Source organism: Auxenochlorella protothecoides (assembly GCF_000733215.1).
Source record: "Auxenochlorella protothecoides strain 0710 contig1223, whole genome shotgun sequence".
NCBI classification, from domain to species: Eukaryota; Viridiplantae; Chlorophyta; class Trebouxiophyceae; order Chlorellales; family Chlorellaceae; genus Auxenochlorella; species Auxenochlorella protothecoides.
Window position 1 is genome coordinate 29,192 of NW_011934452.1, and position 12,631 is coordinate 41,822.

The 12,631-nt window shown below is 28.6% G+C and overlaps 4 protein-coding genes across 4 annotated transcripts; all 4 read left to right on the top strand.

Moving 5' to 3' along the window:
• Nucleotides 1–354, top strand: F751_0125 (NADH-ubiquinone oxidoreductase chain 3; the record flags this gene model as incomplete). Its single annotated transcript, XM_011403393.1, has 1 exon — nucleotides 1–354. The coding sequence occupies one exon, from the start codon at nucleotides 1–3 to the stop codon at nucleotides 352–354; it is 354 nt and encodes a 117-aa protein (XP_011401695.1).
• Nucleotides 355–564: 210 nt separating this feature from the next.
• F751_0126 (ATP synthase subunit a) lies at nucleotides 565–1,314 on the top strand (the record flags this gene model as incomplete). Its single annotated transcript, XM_011403394.1, has 1 exon — nucleotides 565–1,314. The coding sequence occupies one exon, from the start codon at nucleotides 565–567 to the stop codon at nucleotides 1,312–1,314; it is 750 nt and encodes a 249-aa protein (XP_011401696.1).
• A 727-nt stretch (nucleotides 1,315–2,041) lies between these two features.
• Nucleotides 2,042–3,196, top strand: F751_0127 (Cytochrome b; the record flags this gene model as incomplete). The annotated part of the gene is made up of 1 exon (XM_011403395.1): nucleotides 2,042–3,196. The coding sequence occupies one exon, from the start codon at nucleotides 2,042–2,044 to the stop codon at nucleotides 3,194–3,196; it is 1,155 nt and encodes a 384-aa protein (XP_011401697.1).
• Nucleotides 3,197–6,310: 3,114 nt separating this feature from the next.
• F751_0128 (60S ribosomal protein L6, mitochondrial) lies at nucleotides 6,311–7,000 on the top strand (the record flags this gene model as incomplete). Its single annotated transcript, XM_011403396.1, has 2 exons — nucleotides 6,311–6,632; nucleotides 6,747–7,000. Coding segments are annotated over 2 exons (576 nt in total), but the record flags the coding sequence as incomplete, so codon positions are not given.
• Nucleotides 7,001–12,631: the final 5,631 nt, after the last annotated feature.

Below are 12,631 nucleotides of genomic sequence, written 5' to 3' on the forward strand. Positions count from 1 at the left end.
ATGTACGAATATTTAGGAATACTTATTTATTTTTTTATTGCACTAGCATTATCACTATTATTATTAGGATTACCTTTTGTAGTTTCTACAAGAAAAGCGGATCCTGAAAAAATCTCAGCATATGAATGTGGTTTTGATCCTTTTGACGATGCTCGAGGCCGATTCGATATTCAATTTTATCTGGTAGCAATTCTATTTATTATTTTTGATCTTGAAGTAGCATTTCTATTTCCTTGGGCTTTAACTCTAAATAAAATAGGTTTTTTTGGGTTTTGGTCTATGATGCTATTCTTATTAATATTAACTATAGGTTTTGTTTACGAATGGCGCAAAGGAGCTCTTGATTGGAGCTAATAACTTATATTATTTTTTTGCCTAAGGTTTTAAAAGGCTATTACCGACAAAAAAATAAAAAAAGAAAGGTCAAATAAACTTTGTTTATTAAAATAGTATAAAATTAAGATTGTAATTTTATATTTTAATTATAAAAAATATATATATAAATATATTTATACAAAAAAAGAGTCTATCTTTAATTTTTGTATATTCAATAAAATAACACATATGATTTCTACACCTTTAGAACAATTTACAATATCAAGTATAATACCTTTACATATTGGTAAATATTACTTTTCTTTTACAAATTCATCTCTATATTTATTTTTAGCTATTGGTACAGCTGGTTTATTATTTCATTTTGTAACTCAAAATGGAGGGTTTTTAGTACCAAGCCGTTGGCAATCACTAGTAGAAATGATTTATGAGTTTGTTAGAAGTCTAATACAAGAACAAATCGGTGCAAAAGGAAGAAAATACTTTCCAATAGTATTTACCCTATTTGTATTTCTATTATTTACGAATTTAATAGGTATGATTCCGTATAGTTTTACAGCTACATCTCATTTAGCTGTAACTTTTGGATTATCACTTTCACTCTTTATTGCAATCACTATTATTGGTTTCCAAATACATGGCCTACACTTTTTTAGTTTTCTTTTACCAAAAGGCGCACCTTTAATATTAGCACCATTATTAGTAGTTTTAGAGTTAGTATCTTATTGCTTCCGAGCTATTAGTTTGGGTGTTCGTCTTTTTGCTAATATGATGGCTGGACATACTTTAGTAAAAATTTTAAGTGGGTTTGCATGGACTATGCTTTCTGTAGGTGGTGCTCTATCAGTAGCATCAGTTTTTCCTTTTGCTGTAGTTTTTGCTCTTACAGGACTTGAAATTGGAGTTGCTTGTTTACAAGCATATGTATTTACAATCCTTATTTGTATCTACTTAAACGATGCTATTAATTTACACTAATATTGGTAAAAATAATTATTTTACCAATATGGGGTTTTCTTAATTTATAAGCTCAATAACTAACGAGTATTGGTAAAAATAATAAAAGTACAAAGTCTATTTATTTGATAATAATCTTGTCAAATAAATAGACTTTGTACTTTTATTATAGCAACAATAAATTCGATTTATTTTACTTCCTTCGTGGTACGAAGTTAATCCTTCGTGGTACGAAGTGTACGAAGTAGAAATAAAATATTTTAACTTTTAACCACATTCTATTTTAAATATGTCTTCAATAGCTCAGGGGTAGAGCAGATGGCTGTTAACCATCGGGCCGTTGGTTCAAATCCAACTTGGGGAGGCTAAAAACCTGCTTGATAAATTTGAGAGTTTTTTTATAATAAATATAATTTATTATAGCTGTATTATTTTTATATGAGCTTATAGTTCAATTGGTAGAACACGTTGCTCATAACAACGCAGTTGTAGGTTCGAGTCCTGCTTGGCTCATTAATTTATAAAATTATAGAACTTTTTTAAAGAACAAAGTCCTTTATAAGACAAGTAAAGAACAAAGACCTTTATAAGACAAGTAAAGAACAAAGTCCTTTATAAGACAAGTAAAGAACAAAGTCCTTTATAAGACAAGACTCTATATTAAGCTTGATTGTTAATAAATTTCATTTATTAATACCAGGATTATAAACATCGTTGTACTTTGTTTATAAAAAAATAAAAAAATTTCATGAAAAGACTATCAATTATAAAACAACCAATATTATCAATATTAAATGATCATATTGTAGATTATCCATCACCAAGTAACCTTAATTATTTTTGGAGTTTTGGTAGTATTGCAGGAATTTGTTTAGTAGTTCAAATAGCTACTGGGATTTTTTTAGCAATGCACTATACACCACACGTTGACTTGGCATTTATGAGCGTAGAACATATTATGAGAGACGTTGAAGGTGGATGGTTACTTAGATATATGCATGCAAATGGAGCAAGTATGTTTTTCATTGTAGTATATATCCATATGTTTCGTGGTTTATATTATGGAAGCTATACAAGTCCTCGTGAATTATTATGGATTGTAGGTGTTGCCATTTTATTATTAATGATTATTACAGCTTTTATCGGTTATGTATTGCCATGGGGTCAAATGAGCTTTTGGGGTGCTACTGTAATTACAAGTTTAGCTAGTGCTATTCCCGTAGTTGGAAATTCTATAGTAACTTGGCTTTGGGGAGGATTCTCTGTAGATAATGCAACTCTAAATAGATTCTTTAGTTTACATTATTTATTACCATTTGTTATTGCAGGATTAACAATTGTACATCTTGCAGCATTACACCAATATGGATCAAATAATCCTTTAGGTACAAATTCAGCTGTAGACAAGCTTGGATTATATCCTTATTTTTACGTAAAAGACTTAGTTGCTTGGGTAGCTTTTGCTTTATTTTTTTCTGTGTTTGTTTATTTTTTCCCTAATTTATTAGGACATCCAGATAATTATATCCCTGCAAATCCTATGAGTACTCCTGCACACATTGTGCCTGAATGGTATTTCTTATGGGTATATGCTATTCTTCGTAGTATTCCAAACAAATTAGCTGGTGTTGCAGCCATTGCTCTAGTATTTGTTTCTTTATTTTCATTACCTTTCTTAAATACGTCACCTATACGTAGTAACAATTTCAGACCAATACATAGAAAATTATTCTGGTGTATTTTAGCTGATTGTTTCTTATTAAGTTGGATAGGTCAAAAACCTGTTGAAGATCCTTATATTATTATTGGACAACTTGCTTCAGTATTTTTCTTTTTTTATTTTTTAGTAGCTGTACCGTTAACAGGAAAAATTGAACACTATTTAATTAAATATAAGTCTTAATTTATATTTTATTGTTGGTTGTACTTGGTAACATCGTTGAACCAAGTAACTTGGTTCATCCAAGTAAAATAAATCTGATTTATTTAATAAATAAGGGATTTTAAATTGCTGCTTTTCGCTAATAAAAATATAGTAAAAAGCAGCAATTTAGCTTATTATTTCGATTCGATATTGTTGTATAAATTTCATTTATTTTAGGCATAGACATAAATAACTTTCATTTATTTTCATTCGTTTTAATTTAGTTTAAATGAGGTAAATCTCATGAATGAGGTAAATCTCATTAATGAGGTAAATCTCATTAATGAGGACGTAGCTCAGTTGGTTAGAGTATTGGCTTGTCACGCCAAGGGTCGCGGGTTCGTCTCCCGTCGTCCTCGTATATCATTAATTGCTTTCTATTTTCAATTCGATTTGTTTTTACTTCGTTTCGACTTCGTACAACGAAGTAAGGTAATGATATATTTTTGTAAATGTTTAGGTAGCTCAGGGGTAGAGCGGAGGACTGAAAATCCTTGTGTCGGTGGTTCAAATCCACCTCTAGACAATTGATAGAGTTGGACAAAAGATTTAATAAATTTAATTTATTTTACTTCGTTCAATGAAGTAAACGAATTTAAATAACGTATATTCTTTATGAATATCAGTTATTTTAACTGGGGATAAGTGACTGAGTGGCTGAAAGTACCGGTCTTGAAAACCGGCGTATTCGAAAGAGTATCGGGGGTTCGAATCCTCCCTTATCCGTATCAACATATAGGCATAGTAAATCCGATTTATTAAAAATTAACTATTGTGGGTAATTAGCTCAATGGTAGAGCACCTCGCTTACAACGAGACGGTTATTGGTTCGAGTCCGTTATTACCCAAAACCTTTTTTATACGAAGGAGCGGGCGTGGTGGAATGGTAGACACACTAGATTTAGGTTCTAGCGATTTAGAGTCTTGCGGGTTCAAGCCCTGCCGCCCGTACTAAGTTTTTAGTGTTGGTTGTACTTGTTACACTTGGTTGTATGAAATTAAAATCAATATAATTTATTAAACTTACTAGGTTTACTTCGTGTACGAAGTAAACGAAGTAAAATAACTAAAATTTCATTTATTAAAATAAATTGTTCTTAATGGAAGAATGGCTGAGTGGCTTAAGGCACTGGTTTGCTAAATCAGCGTATGTTTTATGATGTACCATGGGTTCAAATCCCATTTCTTCCGAATAACTTTCCAAACTTTTTTCGGGGATGTAGTTCAGTTGGTAGAACGCATGCTTTGCACGCATGAAGTCATCGGTTCGACTCCGTTCATCTCCAAATTTAAAGCCAAGTAGAATAAATTACATTTATTCAGTCGTGTTTTGGCAAATTTTTGATCTGGAATAAATTTTGTTTGTTTTATAAAAATAACTGAATAAATTTTGTTTGTTTTATAAAAATAACTAAATAAATTTTGTTTATTTCAAAGAGATTATGTCAAAAATACAATACAACACGCTATTATTTAAAGACATAATTATGGTTTATAACTTTCATTTATTTTACTCGTTATTTTAATTATAAATTGAAAAATAAATATCGTTTTATAGACAAAAATCAAAAAACCTCTATTAATTTATATGAGCAATAATTTCGAAAAATCTATACTATTAATGGTACCTCAGTGGATTCAATATCATGTCTCTCATAGAAATGAAACGACTTTTTATGTATACCCTGAATATTTAAAACCATTTCTTTATTTTTTACGCGATCATATGTCAACTCAATATAAAGTATGTGTAGATATCACTGCAGCTGACTATCCTTCTCGAGCATCTCGTTTTGAATGTGTCTACAACTTGTTAAGTGTAGAATATAACAGTAGAATACGCATTAAAACTTGTGTTGATGAATATACTACTCTAGAGTCAGCTACTCCAGTATATTCTAGCGCAGCTTGGTGGGAACGTGAAGTTTGGGATATGTTTGGTGTATTTTTTCACAACCATCCTGATTTACGACGCATATTAACTGATTATGGATTTCAAGGACACCCTCTTCGTAAAGATTTTCCTTTAAGTGGTTATGTTGAAGTTCGTTATGATGATTCAGAAAAACGAGTATGTATTGAATCTATAGAATGTACTCAAGAATTTAGGTATTTCGATTTTGATAGTCCTTGGGAACAAGTGGAAAAAACTTCTATAATGAAATAATTTACTCAAGGTAAAATAAATGAAATTTATTAAAATAACTAAATTTCATTTCCGTTATTTTAGAAAGAGATCAAGATAATTTGTTTAACAATAAGGTTTGACTGTATCGAGTATTGTTTTATATTTTAAAACAATACTCGATACAATAAATCGAATTTTTTTAATAAATTTTATTTATTTTACCCAACATTATATAGAATAATTAAATAAACCAAGTTTATTATGCAAAATTATAACAAAAAAAAAGATAATAATAATTTATTATTAAATCATACTGAAACAACAGCAGCTTTCAAACTAAATGATAATAGTGGACTTTTTTACTCGTTATATACAGATACAAATTTACAACGATATTATCAAGACATTATATGCCACGATCTTTGTCTAAAACAAAATTATAAAAATATAATGGAATGTTCATCTTTAGATCAAATTGTATGTAATACTAGTTCTAAACACTATGTAGGAGAAAAAGAGTCTATCTTACCTGCCTGTTCTGCTCTTGAAATGATTACAGGTCAAAAACCAAAATACACTTGTGCAAAAAAATCAATATCTAGTTTTAAACTTAGACAAAATCAAATATTAGGTTGTAAAGCTAGTTTGCGAGGTGAAACAATGTATAGATTTTTAGAAAAATATATATCTATTGTTTCTACACGTGTGAAAGACTGGTCAAGTTTAGAAGTAAAAAATAAAAAATCTGTCAATTTAGAGCCGAAAAAGGGTCACGGAGCTGCTTATAAAAGAACATATAATCGAGACTTTGTAGTACTAAATTCTAACTATTTTCCTGAATTACAGCAATATGATGAATTATTTCAAAATGTTACTGGCATACAAATATCATTATCTACAACTTCTTTTTTTAAAAAAGATGGTACACTTTTATATAGTGCTTTCCAAATACCTACGTAAAACTGTACAAAATATACAAAAAAATCATGAAAAACAAATCTCTTATAGATACCGTAATAAAAATACCAGAAAATATAAGTTTGGAAAAGAATATCAGTAGTTCAGTCTATACTATAACAGGTCCATTAGGTTCGTCAACACTCGATCTGAAAAAATTAGATCGATTTGGATCAGCTTGTATAAATATAGATACTAGAAATAAACAAGTAATTGTACGTTCTTTCCATCCATCATATAATGGATTATATAAACAACTCATTGAAAATAAATTTATTGGTGTTTCTAGAGGTTTTTGTATCTATCTTGATATTGTTGGAGTTGGTTATCGTGCATCTTTAATTTCTTCTGAAAGTGTAGTTGGTGTACAAAATAAAATAAATGAAATTTATCTTGATAAACTTGATTTATTTTACTCCGTACAACCTTCGAAAGGAGAAACAGATCAAGGCTCTCCAATTAAAGATACAATTGTGTTGAAATTAGGACATAGCCATGATATACATTATAAAGTTCCTAGTGGGGTACGTGTGTTTTTACAAAGTCCTTCAGAAATATGTTTATTTGGTGTGGACCTAAATCAAGTTTCACAAGTAGCTCATTCTATACGTAACACTCGACCACCTAGTATATATAAAGGTAAGGGTATTCGCTTATCTAATGAAAATATAACGACACGAACAGGAAAACGTAAATAATAGAACGTATATTTTCATGATAGTAATTGATATAAAATATACGTCAGTATTTAAGTTTTTCTATTTAAATATAAAATATAGAAAAATATTTATGGTATACATACAAAATACGCATTTAAATGATAAAAAACCAATTTATCAAGCATGCACACAAATTTATGGATTAGGGCATCATCATTGTTTACAAATTTGTGATGTATTAGGTGTTAGTCCAGAAACTCGATTAGGCATGTTATCAGCAGGTCAGCATTCTTTATTAGCACAAATTATAACTCAAAACTATGATACAGGTAGTGATGTTAGACGATTTACAAGACAAAACATACAACGATTAGTAAATATACATAGTTTTAGAGGATATAGACATATTCAAGGTTTACCTGTTAGAGGCCAAAGAACACATGGAAATGCACGCACAGTACGAAAATTGAAAAATAATATTAAATTCTAATCATTACTGCAATAACTCTAATTTTCGTAAAACTAATTTGAAATAAATGAATAAATCTCAGTTAAAATAAATTTCATTTATTTTAACTAATGAATAAATTTTAGGATTTTACGAATGGTATTCCTAAAAATATACCATAACAATGGACTCTAATCAAATAAAATATACCAATTTTTATGCTTGTAAAAAAAACTCAAATCTCTAGAAAATTTATCGAAAAAAAAAGTGGAATTATACACATACAGAGTACAACTAATAATACTCTAGTTACACTTACAGACTTACAAGGCAATACACAATTTTTTGCTTCGGCTGGTACTCTAGGTTTTAAAAATTCACGAAAATCTACAGTTTACGCCTCTGGTGCGGTAGCAGAAGCTTTAGCAACCAAGGCATTTAATAGCGGATATCGTACAGTAATTGTAAAAATAAAAGGCTTAGGTTATGGAAAAAAAAGTGCTATTAGAGGTCTTCAAAAATCAAATTTAGTTATTAAACAAATTCAAGAAGTTACACCAATTGCACATAATGGATGTCGTCCTCCAAAAAAACGTCGTGTATAATATATCTTTTATTATTTTTTTATTATAAAACAAAATAAATTATAATTTTAGTATATTATCATGATAAGGGCAAATAGCTCAGTTGGTTAGAGTACACGTCTGATAAACGTGAGGTCAGGGGTTCAAGTCCCTTTTTGCCCAAAGTTTAAGTCCCTTTTTGCCCAAAGTTTAAGTCCCTTTTTGCCCAAAGTTTAAGTCCCTTTTTGCCCAAAGTTTAAGTTCCTTTTTGCCCAAAGTTGCCGACTATTTTTAAAAATTTCCTTAATTTTCCTTAATTTTCATTTAAGGATTTCCTTAATTTTCATTTAAGTATTTCCTTAATTTTCATTTAAGTATTTCCTTAATTTTCATTTATTTTATATAGGAATAATCTATATAGACAGATATAGGGAGAGTTAATCTATATAGACAGATATAGGGAGAGTTAATCTATATAGACAGATATAGGGAGAGTGGCTGAGTGGTTAAAAGCGGCAGATTGTAAATCTGTTGAATGTTTTCTACGTAGGTTCGAATCCTGCCTTTCCCATTCTTTTGAAGTCTTTGGTTATTTTTATATAAAAATAATATAGACTATATAAAAAGATTTAAAAATTAATATTATTATTTTTTGTCTTTTTTATTATTCAAAACATAAAGAAGGCAACTTGGCGGTTTAAAATAAATTTCATTTATTCGTAATAAATTTTATTTATTCACAATAAATTTCATTTATTCACCCTTCTATTTTAAAAATTTTATATCATTATGCCACAATTAGATTTAGTTTCGTTTTTATCACAATATTTTTGGTTATTAGTAGCTTTTGTAGGTTTTTATTTTTATTTATATAAAAGTTTTCTTCCAAAAATGTATCGTATATACAGCGTTCGTGAAAGATTAAGTAACAAATCACACGAATCAAAATCAAATTTTCAACCGTTATACATAGAAGCATCTAAAAAAAAAGAAACTTTATTTGCTAATGTTTTAGGTTATGTAAATCAAACAGTTGCAACATCTCAAACAGCTGTGGAAAGTTGGAAAGATAGTAATTCAAAACAATTACTTGAAAATTCTCTTTCAAAATTCACAAATACTTTCAAAAAAACTCTAACTTTACAGTCTCTATCACAATTTCTTGTATTAAGATATGCAGCGCCATTAAAAGTGTCTTCTACTTTTTCTGCTAATGTATTACCAAAAGCAAAATCTGCAGTTAAAACACTTGAAACTGTAAATATACATAAACTAGGGGACAAAAAAAAATGGAAATCAAATTTATTAAAATCTCCAAATTTATATGTACCTTATTTTGGATTCCAAAGTTTAGCAACAGAGATTTTAAGTAATAAATCTACTAAACTAAATGGAGTGTCTAATTTAAGTTCTGAAAACAACGTTCAAGATTTAGCAACAACAACGCAAACAAAAACTGTATCAAAAAATACATCTAAGTCTAAATCTTCAAAAAGTTCTTCTAAGAAAAAAGCATAAAATATAAATCGGTTTTTTTACATACATATTTTACCATAATAATCCCTGTTTATTCTACCGTAATAATTATAGACTATATATGAAATCATTATCTAAACCGTACATATTATTATATATTGTTTTAGCGTTTTGCGTAGCAAGCTCAAAACATATATTAATTTATAATGAAGAGACATTAGTATTAATTTGTTTTTTTGGGTTTATATTTGCAATTAAACATTACTTTGGAGATACTTTAACAGCATCGATCCAAGAACGAGGTGATACTATTCACGATGAATTAAACCAATCATATATCACTCAAATTCATCAAGATTTATCTATTCGTGATCAATATAAACAGATTATACCAGTTTCTCAAGTGTTATCTGTTTTTTCAGCTAGTTTAGTAGAACAAAGTGAATCTACTCAGAAATTAGCAGAGTATAGTTTAAAACACCAAATAGATTCTCAAATTTCTAAAATGTATACACATTTATATAAATTACAACAATCGTTTCCTCAAAAACTTCAAAAAAAAATACACGATAACGTATTACCTAATATACAACAAAGTTTAGCATTAAATAAAAAACCAATAGATTTTATTAAAAATTCTAAAAATAAATTAAAAGCAAAAGATTTTGCATAATTTATTAAGTCGCTAAAATTTATATCGTTTTATATATCTAAGATTTTTATATTTATAAATTTGAAATAGTAATTTATAAATATAAAAATCTTTTAAAATTTATTAAAGAATAAACCTAAAAATCTTCTTAGTATAGCTTTACTAAGCATCTAAAATTTTTAGAGAAAAAAAGAGACTATATTTTTTTCAATTGTATTTTTTGTTAAAAAAAATAAATTCGATTTGAAAAAAATTATAAAAACCATCTATTTATGAAATTTTTATTATTTGCATATACAGTAATACCATTTGTTTCATTTTCTGATGCGCCAGAAGCATGGCAAATTGGTTTTCAAGATCCAGCAACTCCTATTATGCAAGGTCTTATTGATTTACATCATGACATTCAATTTTTCTTAATTATTATATTAGTATTTGTATTATGGATGATATCTAGAGCGTTATATTTATTTCATTATACACGTAATCCCGTTCCAGAAAAAATCATTCATGGTACAGTGATTGAAATTGCATGGACAATAACACCAAGTTTAATATTAATATTAATTGCAGTACCTTCATTCGCATTATTATATAGCCTTGATGAAGTAGTAGACCCTGCAGTAACTATAAAAGCTATTGGTCATCAATGGTATTGGAGTTATGAGTATTCAGACTATAGTGTAGCTGATGATCAAAGCATTGCTTTTGATAGTTACATGATTCCTGATGATGATTTAGAATTAGGGCAATATAGATTACTAGAAGTAGATAATCGTGTAGTTGTTCCAGTTGAAACTCATATTCGAGTTATTATTACAGCAGCTGATGTTTTACATAGTTGGGCAGTGCCTTCACTAGGGGTAAAATGTGATGCAGTACCTGGTAGATTAAACCAAATTCCTATTTTCATTAAACGTGAGGGCGTATTTTATGGACAATGTAGCGAACTTTGCGGTGCAAACCACGCATTTATGCCTATCGTTGTTGAAGCTGTGTCTCTAGAAAATTACATTTCTTGGGTATCTAATAAATTAGAAGAATTGTAATTATTTAATATAAATGATACTTATATAAATCAATTTGATTTATTAGCGTAATATTTTTTTACGTAAAAATATTATTTAATTGAAATACCAAACATACATATTTGGTGTCTCAATTTAATCTATAAGAGTGTATTTTAAAAATCACAAAGTAAAATAACGTATATTCTTTATGAATATCAGTTATTGTACGAAGTAAAATAACGGAATAAATGATATTTATTCCATACTTTGTTTATTTAAGAGCAAAATACATAATAAAACACGCTCCTATAGATTAAAATAAAAAAAAGAACCGATTTAAAATTTATTGTATCAATGTCCAGTACAGAAATATAATAAACTAAATTTCTTCTAAATAAAAAAATTTTAATTATGAGAAAACATCCTTTTCATTTAGTGGATCCAAGTCCATGGCCTTTATTAGCTAGTTTTGCAGTATTTTTTTCAACAACAGGTGGAGTAATGTACATGCATGCATATTCTGGTGGAGGTATTTTATTGGCTTTTGGTCAATTATCACTATTTTATGTTATGTATGTATGGTGGAGAGACGTTATTAGAGAAGCTACATATCAAGGCCATCATACTACTCCTGTGCAAGTAGGATTACGTTACGGAATGTTATTATTTATTCTTTCTGAAATAATGTTTTTCTTTGCATTTTTTTGGGCTTTCTTCCATTCAAGCTTAGCCCCAACTGTAGAAATTGGTGCGATTTGGCCTCCTAAAGGAATCCAAGTTTTAAATCCTTGGGAAATTCCTTTTTTAAATACTATTATACTTTTAACTTCAGGTGCTTCAGTTACTTGGGCACACCATGCTATTTTAGCTGGAAATCGTAAACAAGGGATTATAGCCTTAGCAGTTACTGTAGTTTTAGCTGTTATCTTTACAGGATTCCAAGCATTAGAATATCTTGAAGCTCCTTTCACAATTTCTGATGGAATTTATGGATCTACTTTCTATTTAGCTACTGGTTTTCATGGATTTCATGTTATAATAGGTACTCTGTTTTTAGCTGTATGTTTATTCCGTTTAATATTACATCATTTCTCAAAATCTCATCATTTTGGATTTGAAGCTGCTGCTTGGTATTGGCACATGGTTGACGTTGTATGGTTATTCTTATTTGTATGTGTATATTACTGGGGTGGTGCATAATTAAAATAAATTCGATTCTTTTCGACTTTGTTTCAATTTTGTTTCGACTTGGTTATGACTTGGTTTTAACTTTGTTACATCCATATATTAATTTTAAAACGATACTATACAATTCTAAATATAATTTATTAAAATAAATTGTATTTATTTCAAGTAAAATAGTATTAAAATACTATTATGGCTTGTTGTACGTAGTACACTACGTACAACAAGCCATAAATAAGTATGAAAACTATTTATAATAAAAAAATAAAATTATGGCTATTGAAAAAGTAATTACAGCCCCAAAATATAAAAATTTTACTATTAATTTTGGACCTC